This window comes from Rana temporaria, chromosome 6 (assembly GCF_905171775.1).
Source record: "Rana temporaria chromosome 6, aRanTem1.1, whole genome shotgun sequence".
Lineage (NCBI taxonomy): Eukaryota > Metazoa > Chordata > Amphibia > Anura > Ranidae > Rana > Rana temporaria.
Window position 1 is genome coordinate 131120832 of NC_053494.1, and position 26690 is coordinate 131147521.

The following is a 26690-nucleotide window of genomic DNA, read 5'->3' on the forward strand; positions in this document are numbered from 1 at the left end:
CTCAGTGTGAAAGGGTAAGGCGTTTTTACAGCGCTTTCAATTCATTTCAATGGAAAGGGGCGTTTTTTCAGCGCCCAAAAGCTGTTCCAAAGAAGCTGCTTGCAGGACTCAGTGTGAAAGGGTCTATTAAGATGCATGGAGAGTGTTTTATGAGCGTTTTAATAGCGCTATTGTTAACGCTAAAACGCTGTAAAAACACTTCAGTGTGAAAGGGGTCAGTGTATAAAGACATTTGTGATGCGGCTTTGTGGAATATTTGCTTCTAAATACCCTTCCATGTTAGCCTATGCGCCCGTGCACACATAAACTGTCAGAGGCGTTTAGGTGCAGTAGAAAAAAATGACAGCCTGTGCTTCCAGGAGCAGTAAAAACGTCTGACACCGCTAAAAGCTACTAAATGCTGCTAACAGTGTTTAGCCGACTTAAAGCGGTTCTCCACCCTAAAGTGGAGTCCCGCTGATCGGAACCCTCCCCCCCTCCGGTGTCACATTTGACACCTTTCAGGGGGGTGCAGATACCTGTCTAAAGACAGGTATTTGCACCCACTTCCGGCCCGGCATTCACGGGCAAAAGACGGGCATTCCGTCACATCCCGTCGCCCCCCCGTTGTGTGCTGGGAACACTCGGCTCCCAGCACACAGCGGGAGCCAATCGGCGGGCGCGGCGCGACTCGCGCATGCGCCGTAGGGAACCGGGCAGTGAAGCCGCAGCACTTCACTTCCTGGTTCCCTCAGCGTGGATGGTGGGGGGAGCAGCAGAGAGACGAGCGATCGCTCGTCCTCTGCTGCGATCGGCGCTGGACTCCAGGACAGGTAAGTGTCCTAATATTAAAAGTCAGCAGCTGCAGTATTTGTAGCTGCTGGCTTTTAATATTTTTTTCCCATGGCACATCCGCTTTAAGCATTTTTTTTTTTTTTTCACAGGTCAAAATCAATGGTTCCCTATGAGCGGCCATTGATTTGAATAGAAGTCGCACCCCAATATGGATCATGATAATCCGACTTGCAGTGCAACTTGTGTGCTAAAGATCTTGAAGGGGAATCCTGCGCCAAAGTGAAAAAGAAAAAAAGTGTGGAGTCCCCTCCAAGATCCATAAATGACCCTTCTGCTAATTTCGTGTTAGTTTCAGTGCCCATCATCAGTGCCACCTCAGCGGTGCCACATCATCAGTGCCGCCTTATCAGTGCCCATCAGTGAAGGAGAAAACGTACTTATTTACAAAATTTCATAACAGAAACAAAGAAAAACTTTTTTTTTTTATTTGTTGCACAAATTTTTTTTTATCCCAGCAGTAATCAAATACCACCAAAAGAAAGCTCTATTTGTGGGAACAAAAGGATAAAAAAATGTGTCTGGGTACAGTGTAGCATGACCGCGCAATAGTCAATCAAACTGCGACAGCGCTGAAAGCTAAAAATTGTCTTGGGCAAGAAGGGGCGAAAGTGTCTGGTATTGAAGTGGTTAAACAGTATAAACACAATACGAAAACACTGACAATACCCATAACAAGTCCTTTGCCAGGTTTACACTTAAAAAGTCGACACGGCATGACAAATTTTTTCAGCCCCTGATATTTACTGGCAGTTGTAAAAAGATCACTGATTTTTTCAAACTGTCTGTAAATTTACTGAGGGTTGGCAACCCTGGTATTGCTTGCCATAGTCAGCAGCAGTGGCGGTGCGTCCATAGAGGCGCAAGAGCGCCGCCATCTCTCTCCTGCACCGCTCTATCACAAATAGATAGTTTCATGCATTGCATGAATCTATCTATTGTCGCTACTGCCGCCCCCTATTCAGGTGTCCGGCCCCTTGTCGAGCGCCGGACATCTGAATTACAGTGGCGGGGGTGTTTTTGAAGCGCCTGATTAGAGCCACAGGTTCTAGTAGGCGTCCTGATTAGAGCCACAGGCTCTAATAGGCTTCTAAATTGGTTTGCTGTTTACACAGTGTTGTGTTAGGGAAGCGAATTAGGGCTGTGGAAATTAACTATTAATTCCTCGATTAATCTTACATTTTTTTGATCGGGTACAGTAGCGGCAATTGATGGGGCACACTGGCAGCAATTAATGGTGCACACTGGCAGCAATTGATGGGCACAGTGGTGGCAATTGATGGGCACACTGGCAGCAATTGATGGTGCACACTGGCAGCAATTGATGGGCACACTGGCAGCAATTGATGGGTACAGTGGTGGCAATTGATGGGCACACTGGCAGCAATTGATGGTGCACACTGGCAGCAATTGATGGGCACAGTGGTGGCAATTGATGGGCACACTGGCAGCAATTGATGGGGCACACTGGCAGCAATTGATGGGCACAGTGGTGGCAATTGATGGGGCACACTGGCAGCAATTGATGGGGCACACTGGCAGCAATTGATGGGCACACTGGCAGCAATTGATGGTGCACACTGGCAGCAATTGATGGGCACAGTGGTGGCAATTGATGGGCACACTGGCAGCAATTGATGGTGCACACTGGCAGCAATTGATGGGCACAGTGGTGGCAATTGATGGGCACACTGGCAGCAATTGATGGTGCACACTGGCAGCAATTGATGGGCACAGTGGTGGCAATTGATGGGCACACTGGCAGCAATTGATGGGCACACTGGCAGCAATTGATGGGTACAGTAGCTGCGTTTGATGGCACAGTTGCGGAAATGTATGAGTACAGTGGCTGCGTTTGATGGGCACAGTGGCTGCGCTTGATGTGTTTTTTCAGTTTGTTTGCGCCTCCCGTCACCAGCCGTCACTGGCAGCAGCATGCCCAGGCAGGGATAACAGGAAAGGTCTTAGCAATGTTATAATAAAATGCCGTGTTAGTGACAGGTGACATCATACCTGCAGGGTGACTTCTTTCTTCTTGCTGCCCATCGTTGCTGCTCTCGGGTCAGTACAGATACGTGTGCCCCGGGTCTCCTAGCAGCACAAACGCCGCTTGTTGGTTTCCATAACTACAAGAAGCCGAACATTACAAGCTGGGTACTCCTCCTACAAACCTGCGTTCTATCCAATAGCTGGAAAGCTGAGGGAGGAGCGTACGCCGCTGGCTTATCGCTGAATGGCTTAGCCTTTCTCCCACAGGGTTGTGTGTGTGTTCCATCCAATAGCGGAGAACATGGGGGAGGGAGCTTGTCCCGGCAGCTTATCGCTGAGTGGCTACGCAGGCTTGGCATTTCTCCTACAAGCGTGCATCCTATCCAATAGCTGAGAACTAGGGGGAGGAGCATGTGTCGTCGGCCTATCACTGAGTGGCTTTGCAGCGCTTGTCCTCTTGACTGGTATTTTGTGCTCTGTGAGGGGGAGGTGTGTCTGAGGCGGCTGAAGGATTGGCGGGAAATGGATATCGACGAAGTGTTCGAAGAGTTGTACGTATCTGCTGGTTGTAGTCGGTGTGAGGGGAGCGGGAGAGGGACAGGACAGTTTGGTGTCCCCGCAGAGGAATGAGGGAGAGAGATTAAGTAGCTCTTCCAGTGAAGTGATAGGCAGTGTATAGGTCAGATTCAGCCTTCAGGATAGCGGCCATTATTCCCTGATGGTTGCTGTGTGTCCCCAGCCTAAAGTTGTGTGAAGTGTTGTCACCCCTGTCTGTTGTCACTGGGAGAAGCAAAGTCTTACAGGTGTCACCACCAGCAGGGGGGCAGATTTAGACCTGGGGGGACCTATACATAGTTTGTTTACCTTCTCAATGAGAGTCACACATGTTTAATAATTTGACCTCCTGGAAGATTTACCCCCCCCCCCAATTAATGACCAGGCCATTTTTTGCGATACGGCACTGCATTACTTTAGCTGACAATTGGGCGGTCATGCACTGTTGTACCCAAATATTAATGTAATTATCTGTCCCCCCGCCCCCCCCAGGTAGAGCTTTCTTTTGGCGGTATTTGATCACCTCTGCATACTTCTTTTTGATTTTTTTTACACTATAAAGAAAAACAAAACAATATTTATTGCTTTCTTCTATACAACATCCAAAGGGGGAAAACAAATAGTAAAAATTAGATTTTTGCATACATTTAGGCCAGTATGTATTCTGCTATTTCTTGTCAATAAAAATCCCAATAAGGCCCCTTTCACACTTGTTTGACTTCAAAGTTGTGCGAGTTTTGATGCAATTTTTGCCATGATGTCACGGAATACCTGTGCAAACTTGAGGTATTTGGACCTCAATTCGCATCATAGTCAGACCAAAGTAGTGCAGGGACTACTGTCAAGTTGGTGTGACTTGAAGTCGCACAGATATGACTGGAAATCATGGGGTATGACTTGTCATGTGACTTTGCAGTCCCAAGTCGCGTGAGTGTGAAAGGGGCCTAAGTGTATGTTGGTTTATGCCAGTGTTTCTCAATTCCAGTCCTCAGGCCCCCCCAACAGGTCAGGATTTCCATTATTTTGCACAGGTGATTTAATCAGTTTCACTGCCTTAGTAATCACCACAGCCTTTTCATCTGAGGGAAATCCTGAAAACCTGACCTGTTGGGTGGGCCTGAGGACTGGAATTGAGAAACACTGCTTTATGCTAACATTATAGTGTCGTCTAACTATGGTATAGATCAGTGATGGCAAACCTTGACACCCCAGATGTTTTGGAACTACATTTCCCATGATGCTCATGCACTCCCCAGTGTAGATGGGAAATGTAGTTCCAAAACGTCTGGGATGCCAAGGTTCGCCATCACTGGCATAGATACTGGAATTTTTATACTAGTAATGGTGATGATCAATGACTTATAGTGGGACTGCGATATTGCGGCAGACAATTGGACACTATGGGGTTTATTTACTAAAGCTAGAGAGTAAAAATGGGTCACACTTCTGCAAAGAAACCAATCGGCGTCTAACCTCAGCTTGTTCAAAACTAAAAAAAAATAAAAATTATTGGATAGTGGAGAGGGATTAAAACATCTGTCTTTGTTTAGAGTTGTCTGTGCCCCCGTTAGGAAGATTCACCCTATTTGTCCCATTTACCATCATCATTGAAAGTGAAGAAAATCCACAATTTTGGGTTGTCTCCAAAATAGTAATAGAGGGGAAATCTTCCAATGAGGACACTAGTTCTAGTGATCTGGGGGGGGGGGGGGGATTTCCCTCTTATGTAGATCACAGGAGTGCAGTTTGTTTTTCACTCCTGTGACTTGTTTTCAGCAGAGAGCGGGCTGAAGTCTGCACTCTGCTGATGTCACAGAAGTTAGGCCAGGCTCCGCATCATAGCAACCATGGAGTGGGGATCTACCAGATCCCTAGACTGGCACCCGGATCAGCGAGCCTCTGAAAGCCTGAGCCGCCACTTCCATCCCCTCTACAGCCCAGCGGTCCAATGAGCGAGGAGGAGGCAGAACAGAGAGCTGTGACTGACAGTCAGCAGCTCTCTGCTCGGGAACTGTGAGAACCAATTGGTCTGCCCTGAAGAGGTGCAGGGGGACCGATGCTGCATCCACCTAGGTAGGTATTAAAAAAAAAAAACATACTTCTCTTTTAACTTGCAGGAGTTTGCCCTCACATTCTGTTTGGCTTTGAGACAAGAAGCAAAGGAAAATCTCCATAATGGAACACAGATGACGAAATAAACTTCACAAGGTTATAACCCTCCCTTACTGTATTCACAAGGGGAAAAAAAAATGAGACTTTGCCTGTAGTTCTACTTAAGCTTTGGCAATAAAACCTGGAAGCTGATTGGTTTCTATGCAGAAGTGAGACTGATTTTTAGGTAAATAAAGTGCAGCGCCAATACGGAGCCTGCCCCAAAAGCGGGTTCTAAATGCTGTGTCACAAAGGAAAATAACACCCTTAAAATTATTACGTGGCTAATACATATGCTATGGAGTGATATTGAAAGTGTCCAAAGCACAAGGACTCCCCTCTAAATGGAGTATCCTTGTAACTGAGTGTTCATAAACACTGGGCCAGATTCAGAAAGATCAGTGGATCTTTCTGCTGGCGTAACATATCTCATTTACGTTACGCCGGCGCAAGTTTTTCAGGCAAGTGCTTTATTCACAAAGCACTTGCCTGTAAAGTTGAGCCGGCGTAGCGTAAACCCCCCGGCGGAATTAAAATTCCACGGGTAGGGGGCGTGTAACATTTAAATCAAGCGCGTCCCCACCTCGAACGAACTGCGCATGCACCAGCCGCGACTGAATCCCAGTGAGCATGCTCCAAATGACGTCGGCAAATCGTCATGCTTTCGACGTGAACGTAAATTACGTCCATCCGTATTCGTGAACGACTTACGCAAACGATGTAAAATTTCAAAACTCAGCGCGGGAACGACGGCCATACTTAACAATAGCTACGCCTCATATAGCAGGGGTAACTATACGCCGGAAAAAGCCGAACGCAAATGACGTAAAAAAAAAAGCGCCGGGCGGTCGTTCGTTTCTGAATCGGCGTAACTCCTCGTTTGCATATTCCTTGCGTAAAACATACGGAAGCGCCACCTAGTGGCCAGCCTGGAATTGCAGCCTAAGATCCGACGGTGTAAGACACTTACACCTGGTGGATCTTAGGGAGATCTATGCGTAACTGATTCTCTGAATCAGTCGCATAGATACGACGGAGTATCGGGAGATACGACGGAGTATCGGGAGATACGACGGAGTATCGGGAGATACGACGGAGTATCGGGAGATACGACGGAGTATCGGGAGATACGACGGAGTATCGGGAGATACGACGGAGTATCGGGAGATACGACGGAGTATCGGGAGATACGACGGGGTATCGGGAGATACGACGGGGTATCGGGAGATACGACGGAGTATCGGGAGATACGACGGGGTATCGGGAGATACGACGGAGTATCGGGAGATACGACGGAGTATCGGGAGATACGACGGAGTATCTCTTTCTGAATCCGGCCCAGTAAGTGTACTCCAGTGAAGTCATGAGTAGTCCTGTGAAGTTCAAGGGTTAAACCTGAAACAACCAATCCACTTTAAATAATTAGTAAGTGTCCATACACTCTGGAAAGTGATAATGAAACGATCCCCGTGAGGTCAGCAAGGAAGGTTCCCCTCAAAGATGTAATCTCAGAAAAGATGAAATACCCTTACTGAAATACGTGGACCTATAAACACACCGTACGGCGGTGGGTCACTAATGCGTATTGGGCCGATTGCCCTATCTGGTCACTGTCGCGGTCCAATTCATTGCTTGCGCTAGACGTGGTTCACCTTAAACTGCGACTGGATAGGACTGCCGCCAGATATGGAACTCCAATCCAAATTCCAAGGGATGAATTCAGCTGTGCTTAAAACCAGCTCCAAACGGGGGAAAAAAGGAGAAAAACTCCTCATAGTGTAAAAAAGCTTAAAATTGCAAAAACGAACACTGAAATCCAAAAATCACCACATCCAAATCCACATCAGCCAAAAATCCACAAATTGAAAATGGAAAAATGTCATACAAATTGCGCAGTAGGAGATGGATGGGACCAGTGTACCCGACCGGTTAAGTCTGCAAAGACTTCTACAGGGGCATGCACTGGACCCCCATCTCCCCTACGCTTATATAGATGTCACCATTACACTTACGTGAGACCCCATTCTCCTGCACACCTCTGAACCGGCGTGCGTGTCATATCACTTCCTGCTTCTGCCCTGCGTCTGAAGCGTGCGCTCCAAGAACCGGAAGTGGAAATAGTGGACCTGTCCCCTAATCGGACTGTTCTAATCCTTCATTGGATCGCTGCAGGCCTCATCATATGCGCATTGGAGGATGCTCGGTGATTCCCCATAAAGTCTCCTCCTCTATGTATTGAGGAGAGCGTGGTGGAGCGCACCGCACAAACGTGCACTCCACCTGTTCTATGTGTACTCCTCACGCACGTGGACGAATGGCCAATCACCTTACAGCGGTGAAGAGATGGACACCGCCGTGCATGACGACGTGCGCTCCACGGGCACGCAACCAATCATCTTGAGGCAATAGGGAGGCAGGCACCACCATCAATCCCACGTGACTGGGAGGCGGGCACTACTTCCCAATACAGGTCATATTCACATATTAGGGACGACAGAACCGCCCCCATAAATACATGGAGGAGGGCCGTATCTCATCCATCCACCCACATCAAAGACCTCCCATGATGGGGACGTGCGGCCGAAAAACGAATCGCACATCTGCAAATGGTCACTGGTCTTTCTGGGGGATCATGCCAAATGTACCTTATGGGGATGGATTTAACTATGAGGTGGGTCTCACAAATAGTTTAAATATGGGTAATACACATTATTTAAATAATCCCACAGTCCCAAATATGACCCAAATAGTTGGGACAATATGGGTCATCAAAAAAGGAGCAACAAAATAATAATTAAACCCAAAATATCTTGAATTGTTTAAGTAAGAAACAAAAAACAAGTATTAAATTATGACTGGTTGATGAAGGCGTTGATGTCCCAGTCCACATTAAGGTCATAAGATAAGGCACATAGTATTTGAGCTGGTATATCCAGAAAACTTCAAGCTTGGATACACCCCTTACATTGGGTTCACCCCTCCAATGGGGAACAAATTTATCTATTAGGGTTGTCCCGATACCACTTTTTTAGGACCGAGTACAAGTACCGATACTTTTTTTCAAGTACTCGCCAATACCGAATTTTTTTTTTTTTTTTTAATGTGATGTGACAGTGGCGTTTTTTTATTTTGTTTTCTTTTTTTTTATTTTATTTTTATTTTTTACAGTGGCTTTTTATTTTTTTAGAGGGGGGGTAGTGGATTGTCAGTGTGTTTTTGAATTTTTTATTACTATTTACATTTTTTTTTTTTTTTTTTTTATTTATTGCAATTTTTATTTTATTTTTTAATCAGCCCTGTTGGGGGGGCTTTAGTGAGATATCAGGGGTCTTAACAGACCTCTGACATCTCCCCTTTGAGACAGAGAAAGGGACTAGGGATACAGATTCCCCTGTCCCTTTCTCAGCAGCATCAGCTGCGCTGAAAATGAATGCAGAGAAGACAGCGTCTTCTCTTCATTCATAAACTGAAACATTGTAATCAACAGGTTACGATGTTTCAGTTCTGTGAATGGACAGAGTCATCGCTGACTGTCCATTCGGAACAGTAAGGAGCCGGGTTTACCGGCTCCTACCGCCGCTCTCCATCCTGACAGTTCCGGGGGGGGGGCACAGGGGAGAGAAGGAAACAGCGGTGGACGCACGGGGGAGAGAAGGAAACAGCGGTGGACGCACGGGGGAGAGAATGAAACATCGGGACGCACGGGGGAGAGAAGGAAACCGCGGGGGGCACGGGGGAGAGAAGGAAACATCGGGACGCACGGGGGAGAGAAGGAAACATCGGGGGACACGGAGGAGAGAAGGAAACAGCAGGGGGGCACGGGAGAGAGGAGGAAACAGCGGCGGGGGACAGGAGGGAGAAGGAAACAGCGGCGGGGGCACGGAGGGAGAAGGAAACAGCGGCGGGGGCACGGAGGGAGAAGGAAACAGCAGGGGGGCACGGGAGAGAGGAGGAAACAGCGGCGGGGGCACGGAGGGAGAAGGAAACAGCGGCGGGGGACAGGAGGGAGAAGGAAACAGCGGCGGGGGACAGGAGGGAGAAGGAAACAGCGGCGGGGGCACGGAGGGAGAAGGAAACAGCGGCGGGGGGCACAGAGGTTGAGAGACTGCAGAAAAAGGGAGGGGGGGCTGGAGGAGGACACAGGACAAGTATCGGGTAAAGCATCGGGAGCATTTGCCCGAGTACAAGTACTCGGGCAAATGTGTGGTATCGGTCCCGATACCGATACTAGTATCGGTATCGGGACAACCCTATTATCTATAATCTGAAAATTGGTAACCTCTACATTTTTGTTGTGCCGCTCAAGATAGTGCCTAGGCACCGTATGATTTTTGCAGCCTTTCTTAACGCTGGTAATATGTTCACCTACCCTTGTGGAAAAGGCCCGTATGTTACGACCAACATACCGTTTGCCACAAGGACAGGTGATGAGGTATACAATGTGCTTGGTGGCACAGGTGAAAAAATGTTTCATGGGGTAAACCAACGAGGTGGTAGTGGACTTAAAACTTAGTTTTCTTCCTTCCGCAGACATTATGTATACAAACTTTACATCTCCGACAAGGATGAAATCCTTTTGAAAGAGGGGAAAAAGGTTGGCTGAATAGGGGGGTCTGGTACATTGGGTGCGATTTGGCCCTTAAGGGGCATCGCTCCTCTGTAAATCACCCCAGCATTGACAGGGAGAGAGGGTCCCAGAACTTGATCGCATTTCAAAATTTTCCAGTGTTTCTGTATAATTTTTTTTGATTTGTTTATGTTGAGTAGAAAAAGTAGTAATGAACTAATTTTTATATTTTATTTCCTGAATACGTTTTGGACGTTCTAATGTCAAAGTATTCCTATCCACTGTGGTGATCCTATTGATCTTCTGATCTATTAGGTGGCTATGATAGCCTTTATCAATGAATCTGGCCTTTAAAACCTGTGCCTGAATATGGAAATCTGAAAGATTTGAACAGTTCCGCCTAATCCGTAATAATTGGCTTTGAGGCACAGATTTTAACCACGCCAGCTTTAGTAAATAAACCCCTAACTGACATTTTGCAGGAAAAATAGCTAAAAATATGCACTGGCTGGAAAGGGGCTAAACATCTAGGGCGATCGAAGGGTTAGATGTGTGCCTAGCCAGTGTTTTTGTTTACTACATGTGCTGCTTTTACTAGGGGAATTTTTAGTTCATTTAGATGGATTTTAGAACACTGAATCCACCCTCCCCTGTCGGAACAGAACTCTGCCTTGTTTACAGGCAGAGCTGTTTTGAGTGCACGGCACACACAGATCAGCTTCTGCTGTGAATAATCACAGCAGACATGACCTGGGCGCCCCCTGCAGGCAGAGATGCAGGATCACGTGTGTGTGTGTGTGTGTGTGTGTGTGTGTGTGTGTGTGTATGTATGTATGTATGTATGTGTGTGTGTATATGTATGTGTGTGTGTATATATATATATATATATATATATATATATATATATATATATATATATATATATAATATTCCTGCGTACAGCAGTAAAACGGCTAAACTGCATTTGACCACTTGCCGACCGTGCACTGTAGCTTTCCCAAGATACTGTCAGAATATTTATACTGAAATAAAAAAAATAGTATTGTATTTATGAAAATATGCAAATCTCAGTTTTGGGAGATTTACAATTTTCCAACAATACAAACAAGAAATTCAAGTTCGTTTATCCGTGCTATTTTGAAGACATTATTTTGAAGATATATATTGCTAAAAATATATATTATCAAAAAATTCAGTGCAAATTAAATATCGGGTATATTTGGTGACAATACAAATAAATGGATATGCTTATACATATCAAAGATAAATGGTTATAAAGACAATTCACATTTCTATACAAGCTCTATTACAATCTACCACATTTCAATTCTAGAATGATACTTGTATATTTAAAACTTGGTAACTCTTGAATGGCTTCTGTGACTCCACGGACTAGTAAACAATTATGTTTATCTTAACTGCGGTGTGATCTTTTCTCAAAACAAACAGACCTTCTTCTTACACTCTTGGAGCCGGTTCACACTGGGGCGGCACAACTTTGGGGGCGACTCGGCAAGGCGTCATGAAGACTACTTCAGAGGCGACTTGCAAAATGACTTCTGTATAGAAGTTAATGCAAGTCGCCCCCAAAGTCGTACAAGAACCTTTTTCTAAGTCAGAGCGACTTGCATTGCTCCTATTAGAACGGTTCTATTGAATAGGACACGACTTGTCAGGCGGCTGAGTCGCCCGACGAGTCGCCCCAGTGTGAACCGGCTCTTAAATGTGCACAGACAAAATGTCATATTTTATACACACACACACAGCTTGACCAATACAATCAAGGTTTCTGTTGAATTTAGAGTGAATTTATTTTAAACATATCATGACAAAACCATTGTACAAATGTTGGCTTTTAGCTTTTTAAAGACGAACAAAACTGTGTATACCCTTTTTAATATTTGGAATATAAATATTTCATACTGCAGTTAAAAACAATACAACTCCAATTTGATTATATATATATATATATATATATATATATATATATATATATATATATATATATATATATATATATATATATATATATAATGGTTTTAGTAATGGATATGCAAAAACAATTCAGTTAACAAAACAAGTATACATTAAAAGATATATACTTGACCAGGTTCTGTCTTTTTGAGGAGCAAAGTCCCAAAAGTAACTTTTTACCACATTCCCTACATCTTTGCATTTTCTCCCCCTCCTCTTGGCTTCAGTTTCCAGAGAGATAGCCAGATGTCAAGCGAGAGATCTTTCCGAGAGCCCCCGAGAGAGATCTTTGTAATTCTCATCCTCCCTCCTACTATGAGCAACACCTTTTTATTCCACCCCAAAAGTGTGTGTGTGTCTCATTACTATGTAATTGATGACGTCAAATGACGATATGTTATTGTATGTTGTCTTGACAACCAAGTCCAACGTCATCCTAGAACCATTACCATTCTAACCCCTAGAGGCAGTGTTGTATAAGAAATGACTTCTAATGTGATTGACCTGACCCTCGGCCTGGTAAAAAAACATTATTTGTGTGAGGGTTGACAATTACATGTCAATATCTTCCAGACACCCTGGTGCTGCGTCTTAGATACATGTCTTGGGAAAATCTACCCACATCTTAGCTAATGGATTGTTACATTCCTCGAGATTGAAGTCATTGGAATATAACTCTTAGCGAAACAGTTTCTACTACTTTCACACTAATATAATACCATGTTTGCAACTTTATCATAATCTATATATATTGTGAGTGTGGGACTCTGTGCTATGGGAAAGATTGCTGGTTTACGCCATATGTTGGAGAGAAAGACACACTAATTACACAGCTGTGTGTTCAGCTATTTAGTTGTGACCTGACTATAGCTCAGGGCCCCACCCTACAGACAGGAAGTCAGTGCTGGTAAAATAGGTGCGGGGCTCACACTCACAAAATGTCTTCTGCTAGGAACCAAGTCAGCGGTCGGATCTACGGAGCCGGGGTGGAAGAACCTATGGTAGCCTGCAAGTGTTGGAGCGCAGCTTGGACTGCAATGGTTTTCTTGAGAAAACAGCGTTGCGGTTTCCCTTTAGATTACTGTGAATGCTCTGCAACGCTTTGCGTCTTTTCCTTCCGAAGAAGAGCCTCCAGCGGACATTGTGGTCTAAGCTGCGCTTCAACACTTGCAGGCTGCATTAGGTTCTTCCACCCTGGCCCAGTGGATTAGACTTGTTGCCTCAGTTCCAGCAGAGGACGTATTGTGAGCACGAGCCCTGCACCTATCTTACCAGCACCAGTTGCCTATGATGTGCCCATATACTTCCTACCTCATGTGAGTGGATGTTAGATTCCTTTAATAAAATGGTTGTGAGATACTACACTTAGATGCGCCTGTCCCTTTTCTATCTGTGTTAAGAGCTTGCTTCAACTCTTGGACCGGCAGCCCATGTGGACTTACCTTGTGTACATTTTAGTAACTTTTAATGGACTGGTGATTCCAATAGACTTTTAGCCACAATAATCACCACACATCCATTGGCGCAGTGCAACTCCCCCCCCCCCCCCCCCTATTTCCTTCTGGCTTGAAAAGGGTATCTAGCAGCTCACAGGCCCCCGAAGGCAAAGTGGGAGGATGGAGCGGCTCCAATAGTGCCTGAGGGTGGATTAGGAGAATACACAGGAACCAAAAGCACTAGGAATTTCCTCCTGAGAGGTCACCAAGAATCCAGAGGGTGAGTAGATGCAAGGGATAACAGTGGAGACATAACTTTCAGCCACCAGCATAGCAAGCGCGTATCCATTTTTATCACCTTGTTGAAATACTGCCAGGGAGGATGGCGTCTTGACAGGCAGGCTCTACCACATTAGTAAACAGGGCAATGGTGTAAGGCAATATACTTCTATGACTGCTTATCTATGGACTTAGCGTTTTGCTAAAGGCCCTTACTATGATACCTTTCTTATCTCCCATTTAATAACCCTGACAAAGGGCTTGAACCTGAAACGCGTCGGGTACTGATGAGATTCGGACATTGGAGAGTAATACCATATTGACCTTTTACTTTGTGTTCATGAATCCATTTTGTGTTATTGTTTTGTCTTTTTACCAGATCATCACATGTGTGATTTGATTTATGTTAACATTTATCAATAAATGTGTGTTTTTTTTTTTTTTTTTTTTTATTCTGGTTGTTGCCTGTAATATCCCAGTTAGGGAGTTTTCTCCATTCTTTGTTCAAATATCCGTTCCACTGTGTGTGTGTGTGTGTGTGTGTGTGTGTTTGTTTGTTTTTTTTTCTCTAAGTAAGCTAAGCAGCTATGGTATTTGTAGCTGCTGAAGTTTTATAATGTTTGTTTACAAGGTGAAGATCCTTAACTGCTTGCCGCCCGTCACATGACGGCTGGGCGGGGCGGCTCTTGTTCTGGCCGGGCATCATATGACTTCCTCGGCCTCTAGGGGGCGCGCGCACCCGCTGCGTCACTCGGGTACAGGTGCGCGTGCCTGGCATGACACAGCCAAGGACATGGATCTGTGTGTTTAAACACACAGATTCATGTCCTGTCAGAGGAGAGGAGACCGATGGTGTACCCAGTACAGAGGAACACCGACCGGCCTCCTCTCCTTGCGAGTCCCCTCCCCCTCGATCGCCCCCCTAGTGTTAACCCCTTCCCTGCCAGTCACATTTACACAGTAATCAGTGCATTTTTATATCACTGATCGCTGTACAAATGTGAATGGTCCCTAAAAAGTGTCCGATATGTCCGCCGCAGTATCGCAGTCACGATAAAAATCGCAGATCGCCGCCATTACTAGTAAAATATAAAAATGCCATAGTTCTATCTCCTATTTTGTAGACGTTATAACTTTGGCACAAACCATACAGATGTTGATTCTCCATTGGAGTAACACAATAATTAACAATTCCCTATTGATACATATAGGACAGCATTGGTCTACGTTTCGCTTGTCGCTTCCTCAGGACTTATTGTCACATATCAAAGAGAAAAGGGAGTCTGTACAAAGAAAAAATAATGGTCAAATGCATATAAAGACAGTGGGCATATATATGTGTATAATATACACCAGGGGTCTCCAAACTTTTTATTTAGAGGGCCACGTCGTAAATTTTACACATACTCGCGGGCCGAAAAAAAAAAAAAAGATTTCCTAATAAATCCGCAGCAGCAGACGAGATTAAAATGTACCAGGCTTCTGGAAGCGGGGGTAGATGGTGCACCTGTGTCCTACTCCTGCAGCTTAAATGCAGGGGGTTAAACTTCCAGTGTGCATTAAATCTGTGTCCCCATCAGTCTCCCTACACATTTGTGTCTCCATCACTCATCAGAGGATCCCTGCCAACTGATGTCTGCATCAGAGCCCCACTGCACATTTGTGTGCCCATCGAGCCACTCTGTGCATTTGTCACCCTCAGATCCCCCTGTGTCCCCATCACAGCCATAAAAAAACCCCACAACTGTTTCCCTTAAGTGCCATAACCCCCCCATACACACCTGTGCTCAAAAATACTTCCCCTCTCACACACACAACTGTGTCCCCATCAGTGCCATAAACCCCACCCCCCATCACACACGTAACTGTCTCCTTCAGTGCCATAACCCCCCCCCCCCCCCCAGAGCTTTGTCTTTTCAGTGTCATCAAACCCCACCAAACTGTATCCCCTTCTGTGCCATAACCCCCCCCCCCCACAACTGTGTCCCCTTCAGAGCAATTAACTATACACCCCCCCCCAACAATTGTGTCCCCAACATAGCCAATCCATTCCCACATTTGTTTCCTCCTCATCAGTCTCTTTACCACTTTGTCTCAAGTGCAGATCTGAACCTCCCCATCTTGGCTCCCGCCCCGCTGTTACACAGGCACGCTATATGCAAAATGACACTGATGTAAACAGCGGGCGGGAGCAGGTCTGCACTGAAATAGTTCATTGGCCGAGCGCGGGGATTGGCCGAGTCCGAGCGCGGGGCGTGGCTGTGGGACCTGTTTTGCATACTGCCGGGGGGGTGAGTATGAATCACAGGTGTTGAAACCTGACAATGGTTTGGCAGGGAGACTGTCCCTGCGGTGAGTCTAATGACTAGCTGCGGCCCGGTAAAAACAGGCTTGCGGGCCAGATGTAGCCCGCGGGCCGTACTTTGGAGACCCCTGATATACACATATGTATGCATTTGACTATTATTATTTTTTTGTACAGACTCCCTTTTCTTTGATCTGTGACAATAAGTCCTGAGGAAGCGACAAGCGAAACGTAGACCAATGTTGTCCTATATGTATCAATAGGGAATTGTTAATTATTGTGTTACTCCAATTGAAAATCAACATCTGTATGTTTTTTTAATATGAATTTTTTTGTAACTTTTTTATTATTATGTATAAAAGTGTGTGTGTGTGTGTGTGTGTATAATATATTGTTTCTAATTTTGGTTACTTCCTTCTGGTACCTTTTTTAAAGTCCGTCCACATTAGTCATAAGCTTTCAATTTTATAGTTCCATTGGATGTGGTACCCCCTTGGCCCTTTCTTTTTCTTGTAGAAGAATACATCTCTGCCTAAACCTGAGGAAAACATTTGTTAAAAAAAAAAAAAAAAAAATTGGGATATTTATTATAGCAAAAGGTAAAAAATATATATTTTTTTTTTCAAACTTGTCACTCCTTTTGTTTGTAGCGCAAACAATAAATAACCACAGAGGTGATCAAATACCAACAAAAGAAAGCTCTATTTGTGGGGAAAAATGTCATTTGGGTACAGTGCTGCATGACCGTGCAATTGTCATTCAAAGTGTGACAGCGCCGAAAGCTGAAAAATGGCTTGGTATTGAGGTAGAAAAATGTCTGGTATTGAGGTGGTTAATGACATTGCTTGAGATTTCTGTAACTTTACTTCAAATTCTGTGTAGTCATCTTGGAAAAGCGGTGAGCCTATCATGTCTAAGGAATGAAAATTCTGTGAAAATGTCTACAAAAATGTATGTAAATAGAATTTGAGAGCAGGCATAAACGCTTGATAGCAACACAAACTTTTTTTTTTTTTTCCATAGGTATAACTCTGTTGCACAAGATGAAGAAATCTATGAAATGGACAGTGTATCTGGAGGCAGTTGGAATTGTTCCACAGTAGACTATATTATGGGCAGGCAAAATAGTACCTCATCACCTCAGATAGCATTGGAAATGTTAACGCAGTTCTCGAAGCATTCGAACACAGGATTCAGAAGTTGTAAGAGCGAAAATACATCTAAAGACACAAAAGAGAACATCTTGCTTGTTTGTAAAAGTAAATATGGAGAAGATACAAAGTCTTCTTCCGAAACATCACATCAAGAAAAATTGTGTGCAGTTGAAATGCAAAATTACTCTGATTCTTACAGTACACGATGCAGTGACATTGAATATGGTTATGAGACAGTTGATGGCTATGAATCTGGTGTGACCAGGGAGCAAAGTGACAAACGAAACTTGTGCAAAGAATGCAGAAAACTTTACAAGAGAGCCAGAATCCTCAAACACACTAAAGAGGAAACTCCAAAAAAGCCAGGTTGGTGTTAATACATTCCTGTGCACGCTCTGTTTATTGCTTAACCACTTCCCTACCCGCCCATAGTCAAATGACGTTCGCAGTAGGGATCTCCCATCTTGGGCGGGCGTCATATGATGTCCTGGGCTTCCTGGCCGTCTAGGGTGGCACATGCCCGGTGGCCGTGATTTCCACTGGTCACCCACGATTGCCTGTCGCAGAACAGGAACGTGGATCTGTATGTGTAAACACACAGATCCATGTCCTGTCAGCGGAGAGGAGACTGATTGTGTGTTCCTTTTACAGAGGAACACACAATCGGACACCTCCCCCAGTCAGTCCCTTCCCCCCCACAGTTTGAATCGCTCCCTAGGTAACACATTTAGCCCCTTGATTGCCCCCTAGTGTTAACCCCATTCCCTGCCAGTGACACAGTCATGAATAGGGCTGTGCAAAAAATATATTCGATTAAAATATCGAGTTGGTAGGTCAAATCGATTCAGATTTTGACCAAATCGATTCTTTTTATTTTTTTCCCCAGGACCGGCGCTGACACCGTGCCGCTCCTGAGGAGCTGTGGGCAGGAGTTTTTAGGCGAGGCCACGGCTTCGGCCTAGTCTGTGAGGCTGGATGTCGCGGACTAGGCCGAAGCCTCTAGTCACAAATACAATAATCGGTGCATTTTTTATAACACTGATTTGCTGTATAAATGTGAATGGTCCCAAAAAGTGTCTGATATGTCCGTCGCAGTCACTATAAAAAGATCGCTGCCGTTACTTTTAAAAATAAATAAATCTATCCCCTATTTTTGTAGGCGCTATAACTTTTGCGCAAACCAATCAATATATGTCTTAAAGTGGTTGTAAACCCTTTTTGACTACTTCTACCTATAGGTAAGCCTAGGATAAGGCTTACCTATAGGTAATGGAAATATCTCCTGAACGTGCGCCGTTTAGGAGATATTTCACTTGTAGTCTGCCGAAAATCCCAACGGCGCATGTGCGGGGAAGAAACGAAACCAAGTGCCGTTTCTTCCCCAGCCTGTGCCATAAATGGCGGCTCTCGTGCAGGAGTGACATCACGTGGCTCCGGTGAATTACAGAGCTGGAGTCTGCAGCCCGGAAGGAAGAGGGGACAGAAGATGGACGCTGCCTACACAGGGGGCATCGCTGGATTCTTTTGCAGATAAGTGGCACATAATGGGCTAGTATGCAATGCATACTAGCATATTATACTATTTATTTGCAGCGGGCTAAAGAGGAAGTAAAACCCATCAGGGTTTACTTCCTCTTTAACTGCACAAGTCGGTCCAACTTTGAAAAAGTCTTCAGCCCATTGAATATCATTGAAGTAGGATCCTTGTCCTAACCATCCGACTTGTGACATCCAACATGGTGATTCCAGCAGCAGCAGCAGCAACTTGCCTGTAAAATCCTTTTCTTGGAGTACATCATGGGACACAGAGCAGCCATAGTAATTACTATGTGGATAATAGGCCACCTTCAGGTGATTGGACACTGGCATAATCAAAGACAGGATGTTCCCCTATATAACCCCTCCCACACAGGGAGTACCTCAGTTTTGTAGAAAAGCAATATGTGTATATCCTATTAGGAGGGGCGGGACCTCTGTGTCCTGTGATCTACTCCAAGAAAATAATTTTACAGGCAAGCGGTTATAAAAATCCTATTTTCTTAATCGTACATCACGGGAGCAGCTATAGTAATTACTATGTTGGGTGTCCCAGAGCAATGCTATTTGAGGGAAGGGAGACGCAAATTGGGCAAACCGCCATCAGACACGAGGACCTATACTGCTACCTGCAGTACACTGCGCCCAAAGGTGGTGTTGTCCTACATCAACTTGATAAAACCGGGTGAATGTATGTACTGATGACCAAGTTGCGGCTTTGCAAATCTGAGTCATGGAGGCTTTGTGATACATTGCCCATGAGGTACTTGCTGCCCTAGTAGAATGGGCCTTGTCTCATAAAGAGGGAACCTTTCGTTTCAAACCATAAGCCTGAATAATAGTCTGACAAATCCATCCTGTAATTGTGGATTTTCACGCTGCATGCCCCCATCCTGGGGCCTTCTGGCAACACAAACAAAGCGCCAGTTTTTCGAATCTGAGACGTCGCTTTCAGATAAGCCTTCACTGCTCTCACTACAGGGAGTTCAATGACCTTTCCTCCGCAGAGCGTGGTTTTGGAAAAGAAGGAAGAGAAACATCTTAGTTCAGATGAAAATTAGGGAACCTGGCGCATTGGCTCAAAGGGTTGTCCCTGTAAAACCGATAATGCCAGATTCACAAGGGTGACCTAACCGGGGGATTTATACGTGTTACTCTTTGTATAAATGCCCGGACCAGAGAGTGAGAAGCGTGTGACTTCTGGAAATATACTGATAAGGCCGCGATCTGACCCTTGACGGTACTTAATGCTAGCTTCATCTCTGACGTTTGTAAGGCAGGATGGAATTACGGCACCTGCGAAAGCAGGTCTGGAGGAGATGGAAGCGTCCATGGAACCCCTATGACATCCTCGCGATTTCCGCATACCAGGATCTTTGGGGCCTCTAAGATCACCGGCTTCCATCCCACCCCTGCGGTAGTAGTGGCACTGGGGGAAATGCATAGATTAGTGAAAACTGATCCCATGGAATCACTAACTCATCTGTCCCATATGCGAGTGGATCTCTTGTCCTTGACACAAAGCTGTCCAGCTTTTTGTTGAACACGGACGCCAACAGATCTATGTCTGGGGTGCTCCACCTTTGGCAGATGGCGTGAAAAATGTCGGGATGTAGAGACCATTCTCCTGAGAACAGCTGTTGACGGCTCCAAAAATCTGCCTGCCAGTTCTCTACTCCCGGAATGAAGACTGTCAATAGGCAAAGAACGTGCTCCTCTGCCCAGGCCAGAATATAATTCACCTCTACCTGGGCTGCGCGACTTCTGGTGCCACCCTGATTATTGATGTAGGCCACTGCTGGGGCGTTGTCGGATTTAATCCTGACGGAGCAACTCTGTAATTTGAATGTCCAGGCCTTTAAAGCCAGACGTGCTGCCCGAATCTCCAAGATGTTGATGGGCAAGCTTCTTTCGGATTCTGATCACTTCCCCCTGGATAGTGGTTGTTTCCAGGACTGCTCCCCAGCCCAAGAGGCTGGCATCCATTGTTACTATCTTCCAAGTAACCGGCAGGAAGGATTTCCACTTCTTCTGTGGATTCTTGGTTATCAACCACCACCTGAGACTCTGGCGCACCTTTGGAGGCAGGCGCATAGGATAATCCAAGGCCTGGATACTGTTCTGTAACAGCCTTGAATGTACTGTAGCTGGGCATAGGGAACAGCTTCGAACAAAGCCACCATTTTCCCTAGCAGCCTAATGCAAAGGCGAATGGAAGGACTCTTCCTTACTCTGACTACTCGAACCAGCTCCCTTATGGTGCTGATCTTCATCTGAGGTAAGAACACTCTTTTTTTGGGCTGTGTTTATGACCAGACCCAAATACTTCAGCCTCCTTACAGGTTGTAAGGCTGGTTTCTCTAGGTTGAGAATCCAACCTAGGTGTTCCAGATATTCGACTGTACTGGCGACATTCTGATTTAACCGTGCCACCGACTGATCTATCGGCAACAGGTCGTCTACCCTGTTTCTCAGAAAATAAGCCCTACCCGGAAAATAAGACCTAGTGTGAGTTTCTGGGATGGCTGCAATATAAGCCCTACCCCAAAAATAAGCCCTAGTTAAAGTCCTTGTAAAAACATGTAATCTGTTCTGTAAAAAGATTATATAATGTGCAGTGTGTCTCCCTTTTGTAACTTTATTGTGGAAAATACCTTATTTAAAGCACTGCTGGGCGCTCACGTGACCCACCGGAGCTCTTCTCCTCCCGGCTGATATCAGCTGTTTTTTTTTTTTCAATAAAACTTTAATAAGCCCCTACCCACTGCAGTACTCAGAGTGGGGCTGACCTCATTGGGGATCTTGGCCCCTCCCTCTGCAGTATTTGGAGTAGGGAAGAAGAGCTCCAGCGGCTCAGGTGAGCGGCAAGCGGCACTGTAAGTAAGGTATTTTCCACAATAATGTTACACAAGGAGACACACTGCACATGATATTATCTTTTTACAGAACGGATTACATCATTTTATAAGGTCTTTAAACAAAGGTTTATTTTTGGGATTACAGAATTTCACAATGCTGACTCCAGAGCTGACAGGGGGAGAAACTTTTTTGTACATACCATAAATAAATAAATAAGACATCCCCTGAAAGTAAGCCCTAGTGTGTTTTTTGTAGCCAGAATTAATATAAGACCCGGTCTTATTTTCGGGGAAACACGGTAGGTATGCATTACCGCTATGCCCCTGGCCCCCAATCTTGCCAGAAGTGGAGCCAGAACCTTTGTAACTACTCGGTGCTATTGCCAATCCGAAGGGCAGGTCCATGAACTGAAAGTTGCGTTGTTCTACTGCGAACTGCAGGAAAGAATTGGCACGTGTAGATATGCATCCTTGATGTCTATTGAAACTAGAAGTTCTCCTCCCTGTAGGGTGAATACTACCGACCGGATGGACTCCATGCGAAAGGAGCAGACCTTTTTAAGAACCGATTCAGGTCTCTGAGATCTAGAATGGGCCGGACATCTCCATTTGTTTTGGTACTGTGAAGAGATTGTAATAAAATCCCATTCCCTGCTCTACCGAGGGGATCTCTATGCTTGCATCCTAAGATATCAATCGGTTCAATGCTTGAATTAAAGACCCTCTCTTGACTGGGTCCTTGGGAACGTTCGATCTTAGAAATCGAAAATGGTGGAAACCTTTGGAACTCTAATTTGTACCACAGAGACACTGTGGAGATGACACAACTGTCCTGGATCTCTACCTGCCAAGCTCCTGCATATTGCAGGAGCCCCCCCCCCACTCGATAGAGCGGGGGTGCTCCTTCACTAGGAGGCCTTGGAATTCTGCTTTGACGAATTTGCCCCCCAGGACTTCTTCTGGGCCTGGCCTTGAGGCTTAGCTTTTTAACCTGACGGTGGAGGCCATCGTGACTGCCTAGAGGCTGTCGGCCCTGAAGTTGGAGAGGCAGAATGTCTATTCCTCTTAACTGGCAAGAGGGTACTCTTACCACCTGATATATTTATCCAGATCATCCCCGAAAAAAACTTTCCCCATGAAAAGGGAAACCGGACAGAAATTTCTTGCACGGTAACTCGGCAGACCAATGTTTTAGCCACAGAATCCTGCGCGTATGCATCAATAAGAGAATAAGGCGTGACGCCTGGTGAATAGAATCCTTAATGGCGTCAATTGCAAAGCATAAGGCCCTTAGTAGTTCAGCCAATTCCCAGGCCTCCTCTTTCAGCAGATCCTTCCTTTAGTAATCTGTTTAATTTTGTCATGCACCACCTAACAAACCCCAATGGCTGCTACTGATGGCTGCACTACTGTGCCAGCTATAGCAAAGGAGGCTTTAAGTTAAGATTCCAATCTTTTATCTGCTGGATCTTTAAACACCTGGACATTGTCTACTGGACAAGTGAGACTCCTGTTCACGGAAGAGATTGCAGCGTCCACTGCTGGTATGCTCCATTTCATCATTAATTTTTCCTCCATAGGATAGAGAATCGAAAATCTCTTAGGAGGAATAAAGTGCCTATCTGGGTGATCCCAGTCTGCATATATAAGATGCTCCAGAAATGGGTGCTTAGGGAACGCGTGAGAACTCAGAGCGGGTTTTAAAGAACCCAAAGGTGAAAAAGGAACATCAGCCACCTCTGCCAGGGGCAACTTATATCCTGAGTAGTCTAACTCCATCAGGGATTGGACTAGCAACCTCTGGGATTGTAAGACTGAGGAGGGTTTTTCTGAGTCTGAACCCCCCCCCCCCCCCAAAAGAGCCTTCTTCCCTCTCTAGTTGGTCCCCCAAGAGTGATTCCACATATTCTACCCATTGCTGCTCCTCTGAGGGACCTGGGGCAGGAGAGGGACCTATCGCGTTTCTTTCCAGCCTGGGAGGAGAAAGCAAACATATCGGCTATTTTACCCTCCAAATCAGCTAATGCTGCAGCCAAATAGTCCTTAGTGACGTATGCCGAGGCTGGAGTGTTAGAAGTAGCTACAATGCTTGATGCTGACAATGGCTCAGCCCGGTCAGCCACTCCAGGTCTATCAGGGGAGGATGATACTGTGGAAGGGAGAATAGGATCCACAGACCCTGACCGCTGCGTCTTTTTGCTCCTCCTAACTGATTTTTCCATTCCTCTTTCAGAATACATAGTCCTAAGCACAAAGCAGAGGTACTACCTCTGCTGCTGAGCTTTAGTCGAGCACTTATTAATCTGCTGCTATCGGTGCCCAGGCTGATGCTGAGTAGATGTGCCTTGATAATGCCTGTATTCAATACCATATACCGCTTATGTGCCCAGATACTGTATGCTGCTGTCTCTCTCCTTCTGTCAGGTTCACAACAGAGTGAGTGTTTAAAGGCTGCCGCCTCGCACATGTGCCGTATACATTGTGCTCGTCTGGTGTGCTAAGCCACGCCCCCTGTGACATAGCACGCCTCCCCCTCTCTCTTGCCCTTTTTTTTTTTTTTCTTCTTCTTTAGTGCATGCACGCTGCAATCCATGGGACCGGAGGGGAACAGGGAGAGAGAGAGAATCCACCCCAGCAGGATGCCCAGTACCCAGAAAATCTTTTTTTTTTCTTCTAAACTGACAGGAGTGGCGAAGAGCAGGGCTGTCCACAAGCAATGCTGATACTGAGCATGGGGAAGCATGGTATGTTGATACTAAGGAGGTCTTTAATTTGCACCCTCTAGTGGAATATCACAGACAGAACCAACCTTCACCCATCACCGTGGCCTGTGTCATGACAGACCTTCAATGACTGGGTCCTCTATGTATAGAGTCTCACTGCCTTAAACCTGTATAGCACTCTGCCAGAGCAAGCCTTTGGTTTGTTATTGTGACCAAGGTTGCTGGATCCCAGAGTACAGCTCTCAAAAGAGAAGCATTATAGGCAACAACCTTGTTCTTCTTCCACGAGGCCCAGGTACCTTCCACTTCAGCCCATTTGGCATTTTGAATGGATCCGTCTGCGTAGCCCCACTGATCCTGTGAAGGATCTTCCTGCGGATCTCTCTTAGCACTTCTTTAACCGTGACCAACACCTTAGACGCTGGCGAAAAAAACTGAGGTACTCCCTGTGTGGGAGGGGTTATATAGGGGAACTTCCTGTCTTTGATTATGCCAGTGTCCAATCACCTAAATGTGGCCTATTACCCACATATGCCTCGTTTCCACTGAGTGGATCGGTACGCTATTTTGGGTGTTTCCATTATGAAAGTGTGCCATTAGACTGAACCGTACCGGACCATTCTGGGTCCTGCTTCAGATGTGGGGCCATAGAAAATGGAACGGTTCCATTAGGGGAGGAGATGCAATACATTCCACTGATTGGTGGACGCGCTAGGCATTTTTTCTAAATCCTGTATGGTCCCCGACGGTCCGATTTGCAGTGGAAACGCTCACGAGAATAGAACGGTCCATTCTAAACCGTTCCAAACTAACTGACCCGAACCGTTCCGTTCAGTGGAAACAAGGCATTAGTAATTACTATGGCTTCTCTGTGTCCTGTGATGTACGATAAAGAAATGAAATTATCTCGCACTGGGATTGTTTTGATTGGTCAAAGGACAAGCCAGGCTATCTCAAAGTCGAGCAAAATATTATCTTGTTCGTTCAAGTCAGATGGAAGTAGGACCGATAAGGGGAAAGTAGGATGACAGTCGTACAACAGTCATGTAGTACCAGTGTGAACCCGACATGCAATACATTATGGAAACCGTGACAGCTGGAGCAACTATCTACAGGTGGAATGTTGGCATTGCAACAAAACAGCCACCACTCCCATACATTGTAAAAAGTCCATTGGGGTTTATCCAATATACAGCATATTTAAAAAGGAAGTAAAGGCACAAAAAAAAAAAACCTTCAAGACAAAGGCATAATGAGCTAGTATGCATAGCATGCCAGCTCATTATGTAATACTCGCCTCTGATTGAAGCCCCCGCAGCCGGCCTCATGCACCGCTCGGGTGGCCGACATCTTTCCCGGGGGTTACTTGCGGGTGTCCGGCGGCTCCGGCGCATGCCCGCAGGAGCCGACAATCACGGCACGGCCTCCCTTTGGAACAGCAGGATAGCCATTGCTAAAGTGCGCCTGTACCGATGTAAAATCTCCTAAACCGTGGAGGTTTAGGAGATATTTCAAGCACCTATACAGGTAAGCCTCAATCTAGGCTTACCTGTAGGTTAAAGTGGTTGTAAAGGGTTTACAACCACTTTTAATATATATATTTTTTTTTTTTCGTAAATGTTTCTACAGCATACTATAATGTTAAACATTAAAATAAAAATGCATACTAAAATTTCTGCAGCTACATTTCCATTGAGGTGAAATGTGTCTGTCATTAATTCCTGTTATTGTAAGAACCACTCGCAATACTCCATAAGCATGGCTGACCGCATAACTCTCCTGTGCCAGATCATACACTAGGTACTGTACATGATCCGGAACTTCCAGGTAGGGGGCGTGTGCCCCGCATGCTGTGCTGTGATTAGACTCGGCAATAGCAATATTGACAAGGAGAGAGAGAGAACAGCTCTCTGCCTGTGTAAACAAGGCAGAGCTCTGTTCTGTCAGCAGGGATATGATGGATTTTCTTTCCCTGCAAACCAGGGAATAAAATCCATCACATCCCTTAGTTAAAAACGGCACAAACAGTGCATGCACTGGTTAGGCAGACATTTAACCCTTTTGATCGCCTTAGATGTTTAACCCCTTCCCAGTCAGTGTTATTAGTACAGTGACAGTGCTTATTTTTCGCATTGATCACTGTATTAGTGTCACTGGTTCCCACAAAGTGTCAGACTGGCTGCTGCAATTTCACAGTCCCGCTATAAGTCGCTGATCGCTGCCATTATTGCGAGTATAATTTATATATATATAAAAAAAAAAAAAATCCATAGTAAATCCCATAGATTGTAGATGCTATAACTTTGCACAAACCTTTCAATATATGCTTATT

At 45.4% G+C, this 26690-nt stretch overlaps 2 protein-coding genes across 2 annotated transcripts in view; one reads left to right on the forward strand and one right to left on the reverse strand.

Moving 5' to 3' along the window:
- The window catches only part of NME9 (NME/NM23 family member 9), a 66958-nt gene extending 63971 nt beyond the window's left edge, over positions 1–2987 (reverse strand). Inside the window, exon 1 of the mRNA XM_040357374.1 lies at positions 2845–2987. Within this exon, the coding sequence (XP_040213308.1) occupies positions 2845–2877 (33 nt within the window). The 5' untranslated portion in view covers positions 2878–2987. The remainder of the gene's footprint in view (positions 1–2844) is intronic.
- Positions 2988–3220: 233 nt separating this feature from the next.
- The window catches only part of LOC120943825, a 38868-nt gene continuing 15398 nt past the window's right edge, over positions 3221–26690 (forward strand). The window contains exons 1-2 of the mRNA XM_040357375.1: positions 3221–3371; positions 17111–17607. Of these exons, the coding sequence (XP_040213309.1) occupies positions 3232–3371; positions 17111–17607 (637 nt within the window). The 5' untranslated portion in view covers positions 3221–3231. The remainder of the gene's footprint in view (positions 3372–17110; positions 17608–26690) is intronic.